General features: G+C 39.8%; 1 protein-coding gene across 1 annotated transcript in view; it reads left to right on the top strand.

Annotated features, from left to right (window-relative positions):
* LOC124721122 overlaps positions 1–21,275 on the top strand; it is a 229,347-nt gene that overhangs the window by 49,480 nt on the left and 158,592 nt on the right. The window contains exon 2 of the mRNA XM_047245938.1: positions 8,905–9,186. Within this exon, the coding sequence (XP_047101894.1) occupies positions 8,905–9,186 (282 nt within the window). The remainder of the gene's footprint in view (positions 1–8,904; positions 9,187–21,275) is intronic.

Here is a 21,275-nt window from a genome sequence, read left to right on the forward strand (position 1 = left end):
CTTTGGATCTTCTCTCTCCCCTCCGTCAACCCGATCTGGTACAGATCCCACACTGATGAGCAATACTCAAGTATAGGTCGAACGAGTGTTTTGTAAGCCACCTCCTTTGTTGATGGATTACATTTTCTAAGGACTCTCCCAATGAATCTCAACCTGGTACCCGCCTTACCAACAATTAATTTTATATGATCATTCCACTTCAAATCGTTCTGCACGCATACTCCCAGATATTTTACAGAAGTAACGGCTACCAGTGTTTGTTCCGCTATCATATAATCATACAATAAAGGATCTTCCTGCTTTTTGCTACAGTTTTCTAATGCTGCAACTTCTCTGTATACTACAGCATCATCCGCGAAAAGCCGCATGGAACTTTCGACTCTATCTACTAGGTCATTTATAGATATTGTGAAAAGCAATGGTCCCATAACACTCCCCTGTGGCATGCCAGAGGTTACTTTAACGTCTGTAGACGTCTCTCCATTGAGAACAACATGCTGTGTTCTGTTTGCTAAAAACTCTTAAATCCAGCCACCCAGCTGGTCTGATATTCTGTAGGCTCTTACTTTGTTTATCAGGCGACAGTGCGGAACTGTATCGAACGCCTTCTGGAAATCAAGGAAAATAGCATCTACCTGGGAGCCTGTATCTAATATTTTCTGGGTCTCATGAACAAATAAAGTGAGTTGGTTCTCACACAATCGCTGTTTCCAGAATCCATGTTGATTCCTACAGAGTAGATTCTGGGTTTCCAAAAACGACATTATACGCGAGCAAAAAACATGTTCTAAAATTCTACAACAGATCGACATCAGAGATACAGGTCTATAGTTTTGCGCATCTGCTCGACGACCCTTCTTGAAGACTGGGACTACCTGTGCTCTTTTCCAATCATTTGGAACCTTCCGTTCCTGTAGAGACTTGCGGTACACGGCTGTTAGAAGGGGGAAAGTTCTTTCGCGTACTCTGTGTAGAATCGAATTGGTATCCTGTCAGGTCCAGTGGACTTTCCTCTGTTGAGTGATTCCAGTTGCTTTTCTATTCCTTGGACACTTATTTCGATGTCAGCCATTTTTTTGTTTGTGCGAGGATTTAGAGAAGGAACTGTAGTGCGGTCTTCCTCTGTGAAATAGCTTTGGAAAAAGGTGTTTAGTATTTCAGCTTTACGCATGTCATCCTCTGTTTCAATGCCATCATCATCCCGGAGTGTCTGGATATGCTGTTTCAAGCCACTTACTGATTTAATGTAAGACCAGAACTTCCTAGGATTTTCTGTCAAGTCGGTACATAGAATTTTAGTTTCGAATTCACTGAACGCTTCACGCGTAGCCCTCCTTACGCTAACTTTGACATTGTTTAGCTTCTGTTTGTCTGAGAGGTTTTGGCCGCGTTTAAATTTGCAGTGAAGCTGTCTTTGCTTTCGCAGTAGTTTCCTAACTTTGTTGTTGAACCACGGTGGGTTTTTCCCGTCCCTCACAGTTTTACTCGGCACGTACCTGTCTAAAACGCATTTTACGATTGCCTTGAATTTTTTCCATAAACACTCAACATTGTCAGTGTCGGAACAGAAATTTTCGTTTTGATCTGTTAGGTAGTCTGAAATCTGCCTTCTATTACTCTTGCTAAACAGATAAACCTTCCTCCCTTTTTTTATATTCCTATGAACTTCCATATTCAGGGATGCTGCAACAGACTTATGATCACTGATTCCCTGTTCTGCACTTACAGAGTTGAAAAGTTTGGGTCTGTTTGTTATCAGTAGGTCCAAGATGTTATCTCCACGAGTCGGTTCTCTGTTTAATTGCTCGAGGTAATTTTCGGATAGTGCACTCAGTATAATGTCACTCGATGCTCTGTCCCTACCACCTGTCCTAAACATCTGAGTGTCCCAGTCTATATCTGGTAAATAGAAATCTCCACCTAAGACTATAACATGCAGAGAAAATTTATGTGAAATGTATTCCAAATTTTCTCTCAGTTGTTCTACCACTAATGCTGCTGAGTCGGGAGGTCGGTAAGAGGAGCCAACTATTAACCAACTCGGTTGTTGAGTGTAACCTCCCCCCATAATAATTCACAGGAACTATCCACTTCTACTTCACTACAGGATAAACTACTACTAACAGCGACAAACACGCCACCACCGGTTGCATGCAATCTATCCTTTCTAAACACCGCCTGTGCCTTTGTAAAAATTTCGGCAGAATTTATCTCTGGCTTCAGCCAGCTTTCTGTACCTATAACGATTTCAGTTTGGTGCTTTCTATCAGCGCTTGAAGTTCCGGTACTTTACCAATGCAGCTTCGAGAGTTTACAATTACAATACCGATTGCTGCTTGGCCCCCGCATGTCCTGACTTTGCCCCGCACCCTTTGAGGCTGCTGCCCTTTCTGTACTTGCCCGAGGCCATCTAACCTAAAAAACCGCCCAGTCCACGCCACACAACCCCTGCTACCCGTGTAGCCACTTGCTGCGTGTAGTGGACTCCTGACCTATCCAGCAGAACCTGAAACCCCACCACCCTATGGCGCAAGTCGAGGAACCTGCAGCCGACAGTGGGAAGAACCATCTGCCATGTGCTTCAGTGGTTTTTGGAATATGGAACTGTATGTAGACCAGTGCTATAATGAGCTGTGTGAAACGTAAGTGGTCCTCGGTGACAAAATATGTTTAACTTGCATAAATCTCTGTTCATTCTTGACAAGTTATTTTCCTGTTTGCCTACACCTTGTCTTCTTTTCAAAATTGGATCGCCATTTTTTTTATTATTTTGTTAACTGTGTGCAGGTACTCCTGTCCTTTTATTTATTTTATTGACAGATAAGTCTGTTCTTTTTTTTCCTTTCTGCTCAGTCCCTGATTTATCCATCCTCAGTTTATTTTGGCCGTGTGAATTATGAAAATGAAAAGTATTTCTTTCTTCTTATCCACTGTATTTATTTAACTTTCTTTTACATGCTATCTCGCATGTTATTAACATCACTGTTTATAATATGCATTCTTCTTGTCACCCTTTCTGTGCTGTGCCAGAACAGTGAACTACAGACAAGACATGATACAGGTTCCCCACTTATTCAGAATCCAATCTAAGCATTTACTCTGTTGATTGTAGTTGAGGCGAAAAGTCAGAAAATAAACATAAAGGACTTGAGCTTTCATCTTTGGTAGGTCCTAGAATTTTCTACTGCTTGCCATTTCTTTCACATGTGGCAGTGATTTGTGAGAGTTAAAAATTTACAGCTGCTCCACATTTGGAGTTCATGTTAAACTGTAAGTCTTCTAGTAAATGTCTGGGTAAGTCAGTTCACTGGTTAGAGAAATCCAGGATTTTAGAACAGCTTTGCTTTACTTGTGGAAACTCAAAAAACTAAAAACAGTATTCAGACCACTTTGCATATGTTGAAGTGATTTTTACATGACTGCTTTACACACATACATCCCCCTTAAATGTTTTTGTTCATATAACTGGCATTTTCACTGTTTGGTATTTGCCTTTTAAAACAACTTTCACACATTTTGTTTCCATTCTTTTTGATTTTGTTGTCACATGCTACAAGTTTGTAGTTCATTGGTCAGTGCTGGATATTTCCGGCAATACTTAACTTTTTTTTTTCTCCTCCTCCTCCTCTTGCTCTTCTTCCTCTTCTTCTTCTTCACTGCATCTGTTGAGCATTGTAATTTCAGTTGTTGTTTGATTTTTGTAATAGGGTGTAAAATTATACAATGGTACTGATTTTCTTGTATAAATGCAATTTATTTCCTGTCATAGTGGCTGCCATGAGTGGAAGTGCTTAGAGCCGTTACAATAACATGTTCTACTATATGTCACAGATTAGGGCCTTTGTCAGTTGTTTGGTTACTGTACTGCCTAACAGAAGTATACACCACTCCATGCATTTGTGCCTGTTTGCAACAGTTCATAATAATATAACTTGTTTTTCGTGTCTGTTTCTGGCATTTAAGGACAACCAAGAGTTCTAGAACTATGTTAGTGCTTCTTACGTTCCTACTCCCTCCAGTGATATTCTGGGTCCATTAAGATGCTAGTTGTCCATTAACTTGGACTGAGTGTAAGTTCATGGCCCCATCCATTCCCTGAACTACAACAACCACCCCCCACCTCATCCAGCCTTAACCAGGGGATAACAGCTCTTTTCAAAGTATGTGATAGGTGAATGCAGTTCATCGAGCTCTTGCTGTACTACTTCCCTTTCAGTGCTGCAAATCTAACTTTTAACTGTCCTATTCCTCCCTACAGGTGTCCACCACATAATGGCTGTGTATGGACCTGGTGATCCTGGGTTCCCAAGCTTTTGGCTTATCAGCATTACTAATTGTCCATGACTGTAACCTGTAGGCCCACTTCAATGACCACTGTTGGTTGTGAAGGTGGAATGCCATGTGCCATGATTAATAGGGCTCTTGCCATAACTGCCCAAATTAATTATGAGGAAGGTACAAAAATTTTTAGAAAACTTCTGTCTCAAGGTGTGGTATATGCTAAAGGTGTGGTTGGCTGTTGAGGCAAAACAGTCATTAGCTGGCAGCATCTGAGGAACCTGCCGCACCTCACCTGTATAAGATCCAGGCAGTTTAGACTCCGCCTGGTTGGACTTCATAGATACCTAGCTGGTGTTGGGTAAAAACATGGTCCTGACTCTTCAAACTGAAGGGGATGAATTGTACCATCACAGGGTAAAAACAGCTAAAGAAAGAAGAGATCTTGGTATGTCATACCTTCCAATCAGCCTTTTCTGGTTCTTATTCTTTCTGCAGTTTTCTTATATCCATATCAATTATGTCACACCACTTAGTTTGTGTTAAATTCGCTTGACTTTGATTTCATATGAATGCATGATGTCTGTTCTTTCGGGCATGTCGAAATGAACAGACACCACACCGAATCTGTAGCAGTGATGCATATTGTGTAATTGGAGGTGGAGGGGGAGAAGGAAGGAAAGGAACTATTTTTATCAACTGCATCAGGACTGTGCGGAATGAACGAGTGAAAATGTGTACCAGACTGGGTTAAAGTGCTGCTGATTCCACACAAAGTCCCAATGCAGCTAATATCAATTGTCCCTTCCCTTCCCTTCCCTCCCTTCCCTTCCCATCTCTTCACTCTTCTTTTCTTTCTCCCCTAGCTACATTCAGTATACATAATGACTTTGATTTGTTGCAAATGACCCTCGGGAACTGTCAGGTCTCGTCTCTTGCAGTTTTAAAAGAAATTTCTTTGGTCTGAACTTGAATGAGCTTGACTATCTGTGGTTGTACAAGACAGACATATCTAAGGATGTAAGATGCTGTCCACAGTGAGGACATTAGGCTAGCACCTGGTGCTTACTAAACCAGTCCAATACCAACCTGGTTCACTAAGGCTGGCAAGCCACCAATCTGAGTAAGTTAGCTTCTTCTTATGATGATATGTGATCTTAAGATCCTGTTATCATCACAATCGTTAATATGCATCAAGGTCAGTAATTCACCTCTTGAGTGACTGTTTAGAAACGGGCAGCATACGATGAAATTATTCAAGATCCAAGCACAAAAATGCTCCAAGAGATTAAAAGTGGCAGAAGCTAAGATTAAAAGTCAGATTCGGAGCAGTACACCATTGTGGCTAAGTAAAAGGTCCAGTGTAATTTTAGAAATGGCAAAATACGAGAGACATTTTTAACCATATTTTTAACTGTCTGTTAAATGAATATATTGATTTTAAAGTCTGATACACTGATGGATCCTAGCAGGCCAATGTTCTCAACTTTTCAGTTATTCTTCCACACAACCCAGCTGGAAGTTTCACCAACTCATTGTCTCTGTTCATTTCTGTTAATAGTGGAAAAGTAAACAAAAGAGAGACAGAGTCAAAACATCAAAGACACTTCTGAACATTGGAACTAAGAAAAGAAGTATCCTGATGTTTGGTGCCAGGGTATGCAGGAATTAGGCAAAACAATATAACAGAAGTGGCAACTATAGGTAAATGTGGGGACAGTGCAATTCAACATACAAGTACACCTGTCAGTTTTGCCTCTGGGTAACATTGTGCAACTCCCTCAATATTCCATCAAAACAACTGTTCAGCATATTCAGATGATGGCTGTTGCTGTGTTATCTACTGCAAGACATGACTGGTGATACAAACAGGTGACATCAAAATTTATCTGGATTAGGTGCAGGAATTATGCACTCACAGTTGGATGAAAGTAGCACTCAGTGTCCCAGTATGCTCAGTTGGCTTTGACTCTGCTGCTGGACACTGCTGTGATTAAAAGCTGACTTAACAGTCTGCAGTGTGATATATTGGGTAAGAAATTGGAGGTTCTTACTTCATTTTAATTTAATGGCAGTCAGTGCTGGATTCCAGGCAGCACTTTGTTGAAATCCTGCAGCTCTGTTAAGACTGTCTGTCAAACAGATATGTACAGCCTCATTAAAAACACAATCCCTGAATGATGATACCGAGTATAAAACTTCAGTCTTTTCATAGAACATACAGTGCTCCATATTCAGTCAGTGCTCCACTGCAGCTGATTTGTCAGGCTGGCCCTGTGTGTATGTTGATGGTGTTCAGCACAGTTTTCTTGCAGTGCAACGTATTTGCCCAACACAAGATTTTCCATACTGAAGAAGGCTGTTGCAGTGGTTGCCTCTGCATCTTCATGTACATCCCTGCCGTGAACTTGCTTTAATCAAAATGAATTACATATCAATTTATCAGAATAACTGTTCTGTTAGAACACCATTCTTAGGTGTTGCAGCTCACCTGCCAGGCTGCCGGGATCTGAGATGACGTGCTCTATGTCCCAGTGAGCAAAAGATATTCCTTGTTGTTCAGGGTGGTGATAGTTTTTGGCCTGCAAATATAACTCTGTGTGAGTCGGTTTGTGGTAAACACATAGTTAGAAGAAAAACTGATAGAACACCGGGACAATAATGCTCAAAAATGGTAAAATACCATTTTTTTACACTTCCGTGGCGAACTGAAGAGTGAACTGAAATATTCAAATGGAATGAATTCAAATGCTGGAGAAAGATAGGTAGTGTCTCTATACTGTGTGGCCACTCAACAAATATGTAGTCAACATGTGGCCAGAAGCAGGAAGGTTGGAGAGTTGCAGATGTCCGTGCTTTTTCTTCACTCTTACATAAAATAGTTGACCACCGTGATAGATGGGAGACTTGCCATGGCATCACCATCCACTTTTTCAAAATACTGATTATTAAATAAGAAATAGGTTTAGATAAGCACATGTTTAAACAGTGCCTCTATGTATTTCCTAAACCTGCTGCTAATAAGCTCAGAGTCCTCTGGAGGCACTTTCGTACTTAATGATATGGCATCAGAGCTCACCTAAAGAGCCAACTGTTGAATAGTTTAACAGTCTTCAGGTGTCTGTATCACCAGTTGCATCCTGTAGCAGTGAACACAGCAACAACCACCATTTGAAGACGTCAGACAGTTGTTTTAATGAAATAGTATGTGGTTTGCCCAGTGTTATCTGGCTTTGAACCCAGGAAGTGAATTTGAAACAGATCTACCAAGAAGCCCTGAAAAATCACACAATGCAACATGTTTGTATCACCCTATCAGTTATTATCTTGCATACTGGATGAAAAATTGAGTCAGTGGGTAGACAAGTAGTTGGAAGTAATAAACAAGCTGCCACAAATGAAGCCTAGTATTCAAACGGAATGTGCATCATCCCAGCAACGGAAACAGAATGAAATAGGGCTTACCAGATGCAGAATAGGCCATTGCTCACAACCCACAGCTGCCTTTTAGAGAAAGGGGAGGGGGAGCACCTGTATGCATTGTGTTTAATGCAACCCTGTCTGTATATCACATGTTAACTAGGTGCATTTCATTTGATAGCAAGAAGGCAGTCCTCAGACATGAGGATTTGCCTTAACTTTTATCTGACAACATCCCAAATTTTAAATATTTATATTGAGTTGGAACTGGAGCTGTGGGGAGGGGTTAAATGTGTAACTGATTGACTGACTCATTCATTGCTGTCATGTGATCAGCCACTCACTTCAAACTGTAGTGCTGTTTTGTCTTTAATCACTTATTAACTTTACCTTCTTTTACCAACAATTTTATTTCCTGCTTTTTAGTACACAATTTGTAATCATTCTACTGATCATGATATGAAAGTACGCGTATTTGTGAGATTTCGGATGGCTGGAATTTGCATTGATAACGCAAATTTCAAATATTAAATATTCTGCTGTTGTGAGCAATGAATTACACATTACTTTTATAATTTTAACCAATTTTGTAAAGGACTTTGTGTATTTGGGACAGGTGAATTAACAATTGTTCTCTGTTACACTAGGCCTTGTTAGTTTTCCTTCTCATAGTTCTGTACTATATTTAATTGTACTTCATCATATATATCATCACTCATTTGCCATTGTTGAAAAGGCAAACCTCTGAAATAATGACATCCTTTGAGAGCACTGTGATGCACAGTGTCTGGCACTGGTGGGGTCTAGAGGTCTGACCCTGAGTTGTGTCCTTCCTTGGTCTAAGCATCAGCACCCCAGACATTCATTAAATCGACCTGAAATGTGCGCATAGAAAATTGCTGCATTAAGATTGCTTGTGAAGCGTGACTTCATTCATTTTGCTAAATCCATACATTCATATTGATAATCCTGCCATTGATTGATCCAACACGAAGATGGCGAGCATATATGATTTAAAGTATTATTTTATCATGGTTGATTTCTAATTTTGAATGTCACAGGTAAGAACACAAAGTTATATGAAATATTGGGAAAAAGTTGTTTATGTTAGTAAATTTCATAAGTTGGTTACTCTCATTTCATTTGAAATGTGCAGAAGTTTTTCTTTGTTTATTAAACTAACTCTTTTCCCTGTTTTTAACTCAGTAGGCCAACATTCCTGGATGGACCTGTGAAACTAGAAACTCAAGATGATGGCTATGAAACAAGTGGTGACCTTGAACTGAGGACACAAGTAGAAAATCAGAAATTCATGAGTCATCTTCAAGGCCCTCATCCAGCCAACATCAAATGTGAGCCTACTGAAGATCCATATAGTTTTGTGGATGATGATCCTACACCCACTGCTCAACATAGGCAACAATCTGTTGTTTTACAGCCCATCCCAAAGAAAAGAGGGCGAAAAAAGAAGAATTGTTTGGAGGGAGGGTAATAAATTTTTACTGTCATAATTTTTTCTTAAGTTGTCATTCAATTTTGCACTTCTGGTATGCCTAACTATATTATTCCATAATTTTTATTGTTGAATGGTTGTGAAATGTTCTGTAAGCATGTTTTTCTGTTTTAATGGATCATATTTTGTTATATTGTTATCAAATAAATTAATGTTTACTGAAATTTTTCATGCTTAGTAATTGTTTGATGAATCATAGATCCATATTTTCTGTGTGTGTGTCTCCATTCCCCTTCCTCATACACCTATGTTGCTACATCTCTCTCTCTCTCTCTCTCTCTCTCTCTCCCTCCCTCCCTCCCTCCCTCTCCCTCCATCCCTCCCTCCCCCAACCCCATCACCCCTCCCTCACCTGAATTGACCCCTCTCTCTCTCTCTCTCTCTCTCTCTCTCTCTGTGTGTGTGTGTGTGTGTGTGTGTGTGTGTGTGTGTCCACTGCATGTTTCAGTTCCATGTCCATTTTAGTCTTTTATACCTCCTTCTGTTTTATGTTGAATTTGCGACAGCGGAATGTTAAAATATGTTTGCAGTTCCTTCATGTGCTTATTTACTACTAGAGTTTTGTCCAAAGCAAGAATATGTAAACTGAAATTTTAATTAAAATATCTTCAATTACACAAAGAACAGATATGGGCACAATTGTACAGCTAAACTTGATAAAAGAAAGTATAAATTACAGTTGATATTGTTTAATTTCATGTAGCAACTGTTGGTTTTTCTTGTAACACAGAAGCCTGTATACCTGAAAAAGAAACTGATATCCAAGATGACATTTCTCAGTATTTGCTGACCGTATCTTGTGTAAGCTCCTAAAATTTGCCCTTAATTTTAGCTAGAGACTGTCTCCTTGCATAGATTTAATTCCAAGCGGAACGAAGTTTCAAAAAAAGAGTTTTTAATTTTCATAAGCATTGCATTCACTCTACAACAAACTCTGATGAACATTGTTAAAATTGATAAAAGCTTGTGTCTTTCTGAAAATATTGTATGTGGTGGTTCCATGTTGTTGTAATTTTAGAATGGCTGTTTTCTTTGAAATTTTTATTTATTTATTTATTTATTGTATCTATTGATTCTGTATGATTGAAGTAAGAAACATGCAAAACGAGAGGTGGGGTTAGAGTTTGTTGTGACTTTTAGAAGAAAAACTTCAATCTTTAAAGCTTGAAAGTAAGAGTGGTGAAAAGGAAAAGGTTCACAGCTATAGCTGATAAATAAGTCACACGGGACACTGACAGGTAATGTTATTGGGTACATGATGTCACTGATAGGGAGGACTCAAACACAGGTAGTAGATTGCAGTGCTGGAAAGCCAAATGTCACTGGTATTCATTAAAGAATTGTATAATCAAGGATTAGATAGAATATAAAAAATGATGGTAACTGATAAAAATCTTGATAGTACAAAGATACTGATCAATGTAAACTATGATTAAAGGCAGAAGTATAAAAAAGAAGGGAAGTATGCTCTGCCTGTGAGATTTATGATATTACTTGTGGAAGGTTTAGATGTTTATTATGGAATGGATATTAGTTTCTGTAGATAGCATGATATTTTTATCAATATTTTACTAAACACTATGTAGACTAGGTTAGTTAAAGTTGTCATTATTTCCATAGTGAGACAGTGACAAAACCATTTCTTTCCACTCAGCGATATATTGACCATTTGTCTTTCTTTAAAATTCATACAAATCTACAGTTTTATTCCGATCTTGATGAAATTTTGCACATGTTACTGTCAAGACAAGAGGAAGCTCACTGTCTACATAAGATTTCATAGTCTGACTTGAAACATATATGTATGTAATATAGAAAAGAGAAAGGATATTACCAAAAATCTCTGAAAGTTCTAGGCCGATTTATTTCAAATTTCTACACAATCCTGTAATGAACATTTGGGCAGACATAGGCTTTATATAATGTACACAATATATAAATTTACACTGCCAAGGAAAAAAGTCGCAACAAAACAATAATTTAGAGTAATCAAAATTTGGGAATACATTTATCTAGGCAACATATTTAAGTGATTAACATTGCAAGATTACAGTTTAATGTAAGCAAGAGATAAGTCATTGCAAATGTGAAATGCTGGTACATTAATAACCAGTGTAACTGCTAAAATGTTGAACACAAGCATACAAACATGCGTGCATTGTGTTGTACAGGTGCCTGATGTCAGATTGTGGGATGGAGTTCCATGCCTGTTGCTAACGGTTGGTCAATACATGGATGACGCTGGAGTTGTTGTCTGATGATGTCCTGTATGTGCTCGATTTGAGACAGATTTGATAGTCGAGCAGGCTAAGGCAACATGTTGACTCACTGTAGAGCATGTTTGGGTTTCAGCAGTGCTATGTGGGTGAGTGTTATGTTGGAAAACACCCCCTGGAATGGTGTTCATGAATGGCAGCACAACAGGTCAAATCACCAGATTGACATACAGAGTTGCAGTCAGTGTGTGTGGGATAACCACAAGTGTGCTCCTGGTGTCTTATGGAATCAGCCCCAGATCATAACTCCAGGTATAGGTCCATTGTGTCTAGCACACGAACAGGTTTGTTGCAGGCCCTCAACTGGCTTCCTCATAACATCAGTGGCACCGAGGCAGAAGCAACTTTCATTAGAAAACACAACAGATCTCCATCTTGCCTTCCAATGAGCTCTCACTTGACACCACTGAAATTGCACATGGTGGGGATTTGAAGTCAGTGGAATGTATGCTTCAGAGCATCTGGCTTGGAGCTGTCCTGGAAGTAACTGATCTGTAACAGTTCGTTGTGTCACTGTGGTTGCAACTACTGCTCAAATTACTGCTGCAGATGCAGTACATTGTGCCAGAGCAATATGCCAAACCTGATGGTCTTACCTCTCATTAGTACCACGATTTACATCAGATTTCTACATTCAGATGAAACAGCGAAGAAAATTAATGAAAAAGTAAATGCCTAACAAATGAAATATATTATCGTAATTTTTGTCACGAGAATGAATTACAGGACGATACCTGTCTTGGAGATAGTACCATCAGACGTCACTAGATCACAGGACAAACAAAAGCACGAGAATTTGACATAAAAATTATAGCAAACTCTCATTTAATGATTAGTTGCCATTGTTACATATGCAACAGAACAAGGATGACCATGAAGAAACTAGTGCTGAACGTAATAGAGGCCACGATCATCACGGGGTATGCTGCAGTTGAAGACATATTCATTCCTCGCATTCCATCAATATTCGGTGATTCGAATATGCCCTCCGATTTAAAGTGGTTGCAGCCTACATTCCCTAGGAGTGTCAACAAGGCACAGGGCCAATGAGTTTTTGTGGCAGATATTAAACACCACAGACAAAGTGGGGGACTGCAACTAGTGTGATATATATTGCAAGGTTCACCGGATATGGTGCACAGGCAGTTGTCAGTGGGATTGTGAAATATTTCGGTTGAGCATATTCGTTGATGTAGTCCATGGGCTGCCACCCTTGTACACAGGTGGTTCAGCTGGAAGTTGGCTTCATTCCATTTGTTGTTTGTCGTTGCTGGGTGTTGAGGAGTCTTTTATCTATTGCTTTTTACTTCCTGTCTTCCAGGAGTCTGGTGCTTTCTGGGGTTGTCAGCTTATGAGCTGCAATCTCGTTGTCAGCAAAGAAAGTTGTCTGCCAAGATGTAGGCTAACTCATTTTGAGTGTATTTTGGGACAAATAGCATTCTTTTCAGGTATGCTGACTTGACTCCCTCCAGTCATCTGAGGTTTGAATATGTGAGGTGTGTCCATATTAGGTGTGTGTTTTATGATGCCATCGGCACAACCTTTATGTTCAATAGTGCCAGAGCTGTTCTTGCAGCTAGTAGACTCAGTCTCTTTATCTTAGTAGTTGTCTTTTTTGTTCTTACTACACTACCTTCAATGTGCTTGGAAAAGGTGTGGCCTGTCATCTGCAGTGTAATTCGTATGTATTTGTGACTTTAAGTGTTTCCAGATATTGTTCCCTGCAGGTGAATTTGTCTTGGTTTTCGTGGTTCCAACTTTCTTTAATTTCATTGTTTTAGTGTTGTACTTATGAGTAGGTTGTTGTCCTGGGACCATTCTTCCACTTTATTAATAGCTTCTTGCAGGGACACTCTTCTTTCTCATACTAGGAGCATATCATTAGCAAACAGCAGCCCCATTCTCACTTCTTCTGATTGTATCCTTTGAATCGCATCATGGGAAAATATATTGAATATTGAAACTTCCTGGCAGATTAAAACTGTGTGCCAGACCGAGACTCGAACTCGGGATCTTTGCTTTTTGCGGGCAAGTGCTCTACCAACTGAGTCTCGGTTCGGCACACAGTTTTAATCTGCCAGGAAGTTTCATATCAGCGCACACTCCGTTGCAGAGTGAAAATATCATTCTGGATATTGAATATTGTAGGACTTTCAGGCTCTCCCAGCAGTACTCCATTTGTTAACTGTATTCCTTGGAACTGCATTAATCGTTCATGAATTCCAATTGTGTTTGCTCGCGAATTCTTGCTATGAACTGGAAGATGTGACTTTCTGTGCCTAGTATTGGATATAGTTTTTCGAATCCTGTACTCCTGTTTGCCATGTCAAAACCTTGTTTGTAGTCAACAAAGACTGTGTATGCATAGCCTGTAACTTTGTATGGGGTTTCACTGGAGAATGTATCAAACTGCTTGAGTGGTTGGGCTTCTAGGAATGAAGCCGTGCTGCTCCAGGGATATTAAAGTCATTATGTTGTCATGGATCTTTCTAAGTGTGGTGGTGGTGGTGGTGGTGGTGATTATCTTGCATGGTGCACATTTGAAGGTGATGCCTCAATAAGAATCCAGTGAATTCTGCTATCTTTATCCTTTGTAGACCACTTTAAGTTTAGATTTTCTGCATATTTTGTGGATGTCCATGATATCTAGGTACTTGCTGAACAGTGCTGCCCACAATTTTGCAGTGTGCAGAATTCTTCTTTCACTAGCTCACAGGGTGTGCTTATTTCAGTTGCTTGCCAGACAAAAACTTCTGTTATTTTGTTTTCAGTCAAGGGGGTGCTTCTCTCAATGCTATAATACAAGCTCTTCTTCTATAATAGGTTTACGTAGTGGTTTCCCCGTACTATTGTGTAGATGCTTGGGGTCACCTTTGTTCTCCGTGGGTCCAGGGCTTTGTAGGGCTTTGCTTGTGCTTCATGTAGTAATTCTTCTTCTTTTATCAGAGTGTACTATTGTTTCCTTTCTGTCACGAGTGAGTTTTATCTTGTTCTAACAATGGAAAATCCAGGATGGAATGTAACAATACCAGAGTAGGAAAGTTGCTACTCACCATATAGAGGAGATACTGAGTCACGATAGGCACAACGAAAAGATTCACATAATTATAGCTTTCGGCCATTGAGACCTTTGTCAGCACCACACACACACACACACACACACACACACACACACACACAACTTGCACACATGTCTGCAGTCTCAGAGAACTGAAAAAGTGTGGTTTCAGTTCTCTGAGACTGCAGACGTGTGTGTGTGTGTGTGTGTGTGTGTGTGTGTGTGTGTGTGTGTGTGTGTGTTAGTGCTGACAAAGGCCTCAATAGCCGAAAGCTATAATTATGTGAATCTTTTTGTTGTGCGTATCGCGACTCACCATCTCCGCTATATGGTGAGTAGCAACTTTTCTTCTCTGGTATTGTTATATTTTGCTCTTGTATGCATATAGCTGTGTCTGAGATTTTCATCTTTTTCAGCTACCCCCTCCCCCCCCCCCCCCCCCCCCCCCCCAACAAGAATTAGCTTTTCCTCATTGTTGGTTAGGGAGATGCTGACTGGATCCTGGATCAGGAGTGATTCAGTTAGGCCCCACCGTGCATCATCTGTGTTGCCTTTTTCTATTGTGGTTAGTATTTTTCACCATTTACATTCTGCACTAGTAGGTTGAGGATGATTTTTCTCGGAGTCCATTGCTGTTAATTTTGTATTTTTCTCCTTGTTGTCATGATCTGGATTTTTACTCATACTGGAAGGTGTTTCCTTATAGGAGTGCTTGGAGATTTTGTAGTGGATGTTAAGCTTTGGAGCTTTATCTTTTTTGCTCTGTAAAAAATGTCTGCTACTGGAGTCATTGTATGAGATGTAGGTTTTATCCTGAACCTCACTGACGAGGATAAAGTGTTCCTCTTCCATGAGCTTTATGAAGTCCTGAGTTTTGCTGTTCAGCCTCTCTATTTGGCAGTTTAAATCTCCTACCAGCAGGGTTGGGATTTTCTGGTCAGTCTGGTCCACTGCAGTCATGATGCTGTCTACCACTTCATCTGCTGAACATTGAGGACTTCACATAGATTCCTATGATTGCAGCTTGTTTATCTGTACTATCACAGTGTTTTCTCTTGTTGTGCATTTTTAAGTTCTTGTGGCATAATGAATAATCCATTAAGTTTTGGGCATGCAGCTGTGCAAATACTACTATTTAAACTGATATGTTGGCCACTTATTGTCTGGCCATCTTCAGAGTGAGTCACAGGACTGATGACAAGGTGCCAAATGTGGCCTTACGTATTCCATTGCAGTGGTACTGGACTTATTGCTTACAGATGCTGGCTGGCGGCAAAGAGTTACACTTACACACGCACCACCTGTTGTGGAAGCTTTCAGACATTAGATTCGCTTATCAATACATTTTCTGCAGCGGTAACACCTGGACAATTTCTGTGCAATTTATTTACACCAAGAGCCAGATTCCATCTCTTATCCAAATTAAAACCATTATCTCTATTCATTAAGTTATTGGTTAATGACTTCCTTGAAAATAGAATCCCAAAAGGAAAAGGTAGTTGTTAAATTCTTCGTGTCATTGTAAAGAATCAGATGACCCATATCTAAACAGTGTTGTGCCACAGCTGACTTGTCTGGCTGTAGTAAGTGCATGTATCTTCGGTGTTCCATGCACCTCTCATAAACGGTGCATATTGTCTGACTTACATACGACTTATCACAATTTCCCCAAGGACTGTTCATGTGAGGTGTGTGGAATACCAAAGATGCATATGCTTACTAGAGCCAGACAAGTCGGCTGTGGGAGTATATTGTATAGATACGGGTCATTTGATGAACTACAGTGACTTGAAGATTTTAACATCCACCTGTCCCTTTTGGGATTCTGTTTTCAAGGAAGCCATAGAACTTAGATTAATTGGTAACTTAATAAATAGAGATAATGGTTCTAATTTGGATAAGGTATGGGCTCCAGCTCTTAGTATAATTAAATTGCAGAGAAGTCATGAAGTTGTTACTGCCGCCAAACATAAGTGGATAAGTGAATCAAATGTCTGAACAGTTTCACCATAGGTTGCGCATGTGTAAGTGTACCTCTTTGCCATCAACCGGCACCTGTGACCCGCATGCGCAGTAATGCTGAGGTGGAGTAATTAAGGAAGTGCTTGGCTCCTTGTCATCAATCTTGCGGCTCACTCCGAGGATGGCCGGATGGTAAATGGCCAAAGCATCAGTTGAAGTAGTAATATTTACGTGGCTGCATGCCTGAAAGTTAATGAGTTAGTGTCCTCCCTTGTCTGCATGCTTAGCTTGACTTAAGGCTGAGTTACAGTAACATGTCACTTCCCTGATGGTCTTGTTTTTGTCCCAGCATTAGCCAATGCGTGCATGCATTGCATAGAAACCGTTTATATTCCATGGTGGTTACAGAGAGATTTCGCAGGAAATAAGGATATCACTGCCAAATGTTGTTTTGTCTGGTACATCTACATCTACATCCATACTCCGCAAGCCAACCTGACGGTGTGTGGCAGAGGGTACCTTGAGTACCTCTATCGGTTCTCCCTTCTATTCCAGTCTCGTATTGTTCGTGGAAAGAAGGATTGTCGGTATGCCTCTGTGTGGGCTCTAATCTCTCTGATCTTATCCTCATGGTCTCTTCGTGATATATACGTAGGAAGGAGCAATATACTGCTTGACTCCTCAGTGAAGGTATGTTCTTGAAACTTCAACAAAAGCCCGTACCGAGCTACTGAGCGTCTCTCCTGCAGTGTCTTCCACTGGAGTTTATCTATCATCTCCGTAACGCTTTCGCGATTACTAAATGATCCTGTAACGAAGCGCACTGCTCTCCGTTGGATCTTCTCTATCTCTTCTATCAACCCTACCTGGTAGGGATCCCACACTGGTGAGCAGCATTCAAGCAATGGGCGAACAAGCGTACTGTAACCTACTTCCTGTGTTTTCGGATTGCATTTCCTTAGGATTCTTCCAATGAATCTCAGTCTGGCATCTGCTTTACCGACGATCAACTTTATATGATCTTCCATTTTAAATCACTTCTAATGTATACTCCCAGATAATTTATGGAATTAACTGCTTCCAGTTGCTGACCTGCTATATTGTAGCTAAATGATAAGGGATCTTTCTTTCTATGTATTCGCAGCACATTATACTTGTCTACATTGAGATTCAATTGCCCTTCCCTGCACCATGCAAGTCGTTTCTGAAAGTATTTGTATGGAGTGTAGCCATGTATGGAAGTGAAACATGGACGATAAATAGTTTGGACAAGAAGAGAATAGAAGCTTTCGAAATGTGGTGCTACAGAAGAATGCTGAAGATAAAGTGGGTAGATCACGTAACTAATGAGGAGGTATTGAATAGGATTGGGGAGAAGAGAAGTTTGTGGCACAACTTGACTAGAAGAAGGGATTGGTTGGTAGGACATGTTTTGAGGCATCAAGGGATCACAAATTTAGCATTGGAGGGCAGCGTGGAGGGTAAAAATCGTAGAGGGAGACCAAGAGATGAATACACTAAGCAGATTCAGAAGGATGTAGGTTGCAGTAGGTACTGGGAGATGAAGAAGCTTGCACAGGATGGAGTAGCATGGAGAGCTGCATCAAACCAGTCTCAGGACTGAAGACCACAACAACAACAACATCCACAAAAAGCCTCAGTGATCTTCCGATGTCATCTACAAGGTCATTTATGTATACTGTGAATAGCAACGGTCCTACGACACTCCCCTGTGGCACACCTGAAATCACTCTTACTTCGGAAGACTTCTCTCCATTGAGAATGACATGGTGTGTTCTGTTATCTAGGAACTCTTCAATCCAATCACACAATTGGTCTGATAGTCCATATGCTCTTACTTTGTTCATTAAACGACTGTGGGGAACTGTATTGAACGCCTTGCGGAAGTCAAGAAACACGGCATCTACCTGAGAACCTGTGTCTATGGCCCTCTGAGTCTCGTGGATGAATAGCACGAGCTGGGTTTCACACGACCGTCTTTTTTGAAACCCATACTGATTCCTACAGAGTAGATTTCTAGTCTCCAGGAAAGTCATTATACTCTAACATAATATGTGTTCCAAAATTCTAAAACTGATTGACGTTAGAGATATAGGTCTATAGTTCTGCACAACTGTTCGACATCCCTTCTTGAAAACGGGGATGACCTGTGCCCTTTTCCAATCCTTTGGAATGCTACACTCTTCTAGAGACCTACGGTACACCGCTGCAAGAAGGGGGGCAAGTTCCTTCGCGTACTCGGCGTAAAATCGAACTGGTATCCCATCAGGTCCAGCGGCCTTTCCTCTTTTGAGTGATTTTAATTGTTTCTCTATCCCTCTGTCGTCTATTTTGATATCTACCATTTTGTCATCTGTACGACAATCTAGAGAAGGAACTACAGTGCAGTCTTCCTCTGTGAAACAGCTTTGGAAAAAGACATTTAGTATTTCGGCCTTTGGTTTGTCATCCTCTGTTTCAGTACCATTTTGGTCACAGAGTGTCTGGATATTTTGTTTTGATCCACCTACCGCTTTGACATAAGACCAAAATTTCTTAGGATCTTCAGCAGGAATTTTAAGCCTTCTTCACTCCATAGTGTGATTTCGATATCACACTCTCTTTGACACATTGGTTACGGTCCATTGTAACTTTTGAGAGCTTACGTGCTATTGTTATTTATAACCCATCAATCCAAATTTTTTAACTGCTGTATATTATTGATGAATACTGATGGTGCTGAGAATGGAGTGGAAATATTTTCAGGAGTGCTGTGTTGTGTTCCTTTTCTAATTAAAATAAATGTGTGTTTTCTTGTTCCATGCCTTTTTTTCCCAATAGTTTGCTATAAGTCTAATGTTTTATTAATAGGAAATGTTTTTGCCTTGGACCCACGTTGTTCTTCTCACATAAGTAGCTGCCTTCCCATGAACACTGATCATTACAGTCTTGTTGTAGTTACAAGAACACAGATACCCGCGTGGTTTCTTTATTATTTTTTGGAGCTTTTTATATAAATTAATGTTGGTTGATCTTCCATTCACTTTTTTCGTGTATTCACTTTCTCCCTGACATTTCCCCAAAAATGTTTAGAGTTTACGTAATGCAAAGTTCAAGGTGTATCCCAGTAGCTCAGTTCCTAAAGCTTGAATTTTTTTCATTTTTATAAGTAAATTTTTAAATCTTTAACTCAAATTTCTTCTTTTCATTTTACATGTTCTCCAGTTCCTCATGCTTAAATTCTTGTTTTTTGTTTCAGCATTTGACTGCAAGACGTCTCTTATTGTTCATTGTTCATCAAATGCAGATTTAGCTGTTTGTTTTATTATTTCTACAAATAATCATTTTTAGCCCAAGTTGTTGTTTCTTTAACACCTCTTATTTCATACTTTTTTCTCTTCTTACGCATATGCCACCTTAATAATGTCTGATAATATTATCCATTTTTTGGCGAGAGATTGATGTCTTTGTTCTGCTAACAATTGTATATTGCCATTTCTTTTCTTTTTTTCCAAGGCTACAGAGGCTCTTAATCAAAACTTTTCTTCAAACTTACTTATTTTATGGCTGGTTTCAAGTGATGTCCTCTGCCTTGTTAGTCAAGCAGAACTTTTGCAGAAATTCCATAAACTTTCAAACATATGTACAAATACTTCTCGACTCTGTGATTAAGTAGATGTCAGACTGCAAATCCTTGTTAGTGCAGTATTCATTCTGTGTGGAAGTAAGTGGATAGGCAGATGCTGCCATATCTGCTGAGTAGGGTGAATGCTCCAGCAGTTTCTGTTTCCCAGCATCTTTGTGAACATACGAATTGTCCTGGTGAACAATTTCTTTTCTTCTCAGTCCAGGACTCTTCCCACTATTTTTTCACTACTTCTAATGGGTTCAAGAGACTTGCATACAATTTATCGGCTATTGTTCTGCCTTTTGGAAGATCACCAGTTACAATATTCTCCTTTGCACCCCATAAAGACAGTTGCAAGGGATGGAAGTGACTTTTGTCTGCTTTGGTGCAGCACCACAAATGTCACCACTCCAGCAGCAAAACAGCAGTTTGGGCAGTGGATGGAAGTGGTCAACATAAGTCACATCCACAGGAACAAATGTCAATACACAATCAGATGGATTCTTTCTAGAATGGTCCAAACATTACTGAGAAATTAGTTCACACATTTGACTCTTGTCGACACTCAACAACTAGGGCATCAGTTACTTTGTAAGCCTGCAATCACAGATTTTCCAATTCAATATGTTGTGCATTCTTGATATTTTCACATGTAATTGTAGTTGAACTTTCTTTGTGTTGCTAATTTTTGAGACAAGTATGGCCATATTTGAATTTAACCAGTTGTTCTTTGCACTTTGAAACTTGTAGAGGAAATAACTTACTTTTAACGACTTTTGGTCAGTTTGCTATGGTCACAAATTGTCCTGATTAAAGAATTTTATCATGACTCTGTATTCCAGTTTATCCAATATAACAAAATGCACAAGATGATTTCTTTGGCAAGCTGTATAAATATTTTTTTAATAGATAAAGTTGACACTTGATCTTTGCTTTGCGCAACTTGAACTAACATAACAAAAACAAAATTTCGTTGACATTTGCTTCAACTCTAGGCCAGGCCAAGAACTTTTAATTGGTCTTGTGTATTGTGGTGTCCTGTGGCCATCATACAATTGTGCCAACACCTTTATACAGTCAAGCTCTAGTGCTTGGTCTTTGGCGATGTGTGGTATCACATTCTGAACTTAATGCTACCGA

The sequence above is a fragment of the Schistocerca piceifrons genome, chromosome X (assembly GCF_021461385.2).
Source record: "Schistocerca piceifrons isolate TAMUIC-IGC-003096 chromosome X, iqSchPice1.1, whole genome shotgun sequence".
Classification (NCBI taxonomy): domain Eukaryota; kingdom Metazoa; phylum Arthropoda; class Insecta; order Orthoptera; family Acrididae; genus Schistocerca; species Schistocerca piceifrons.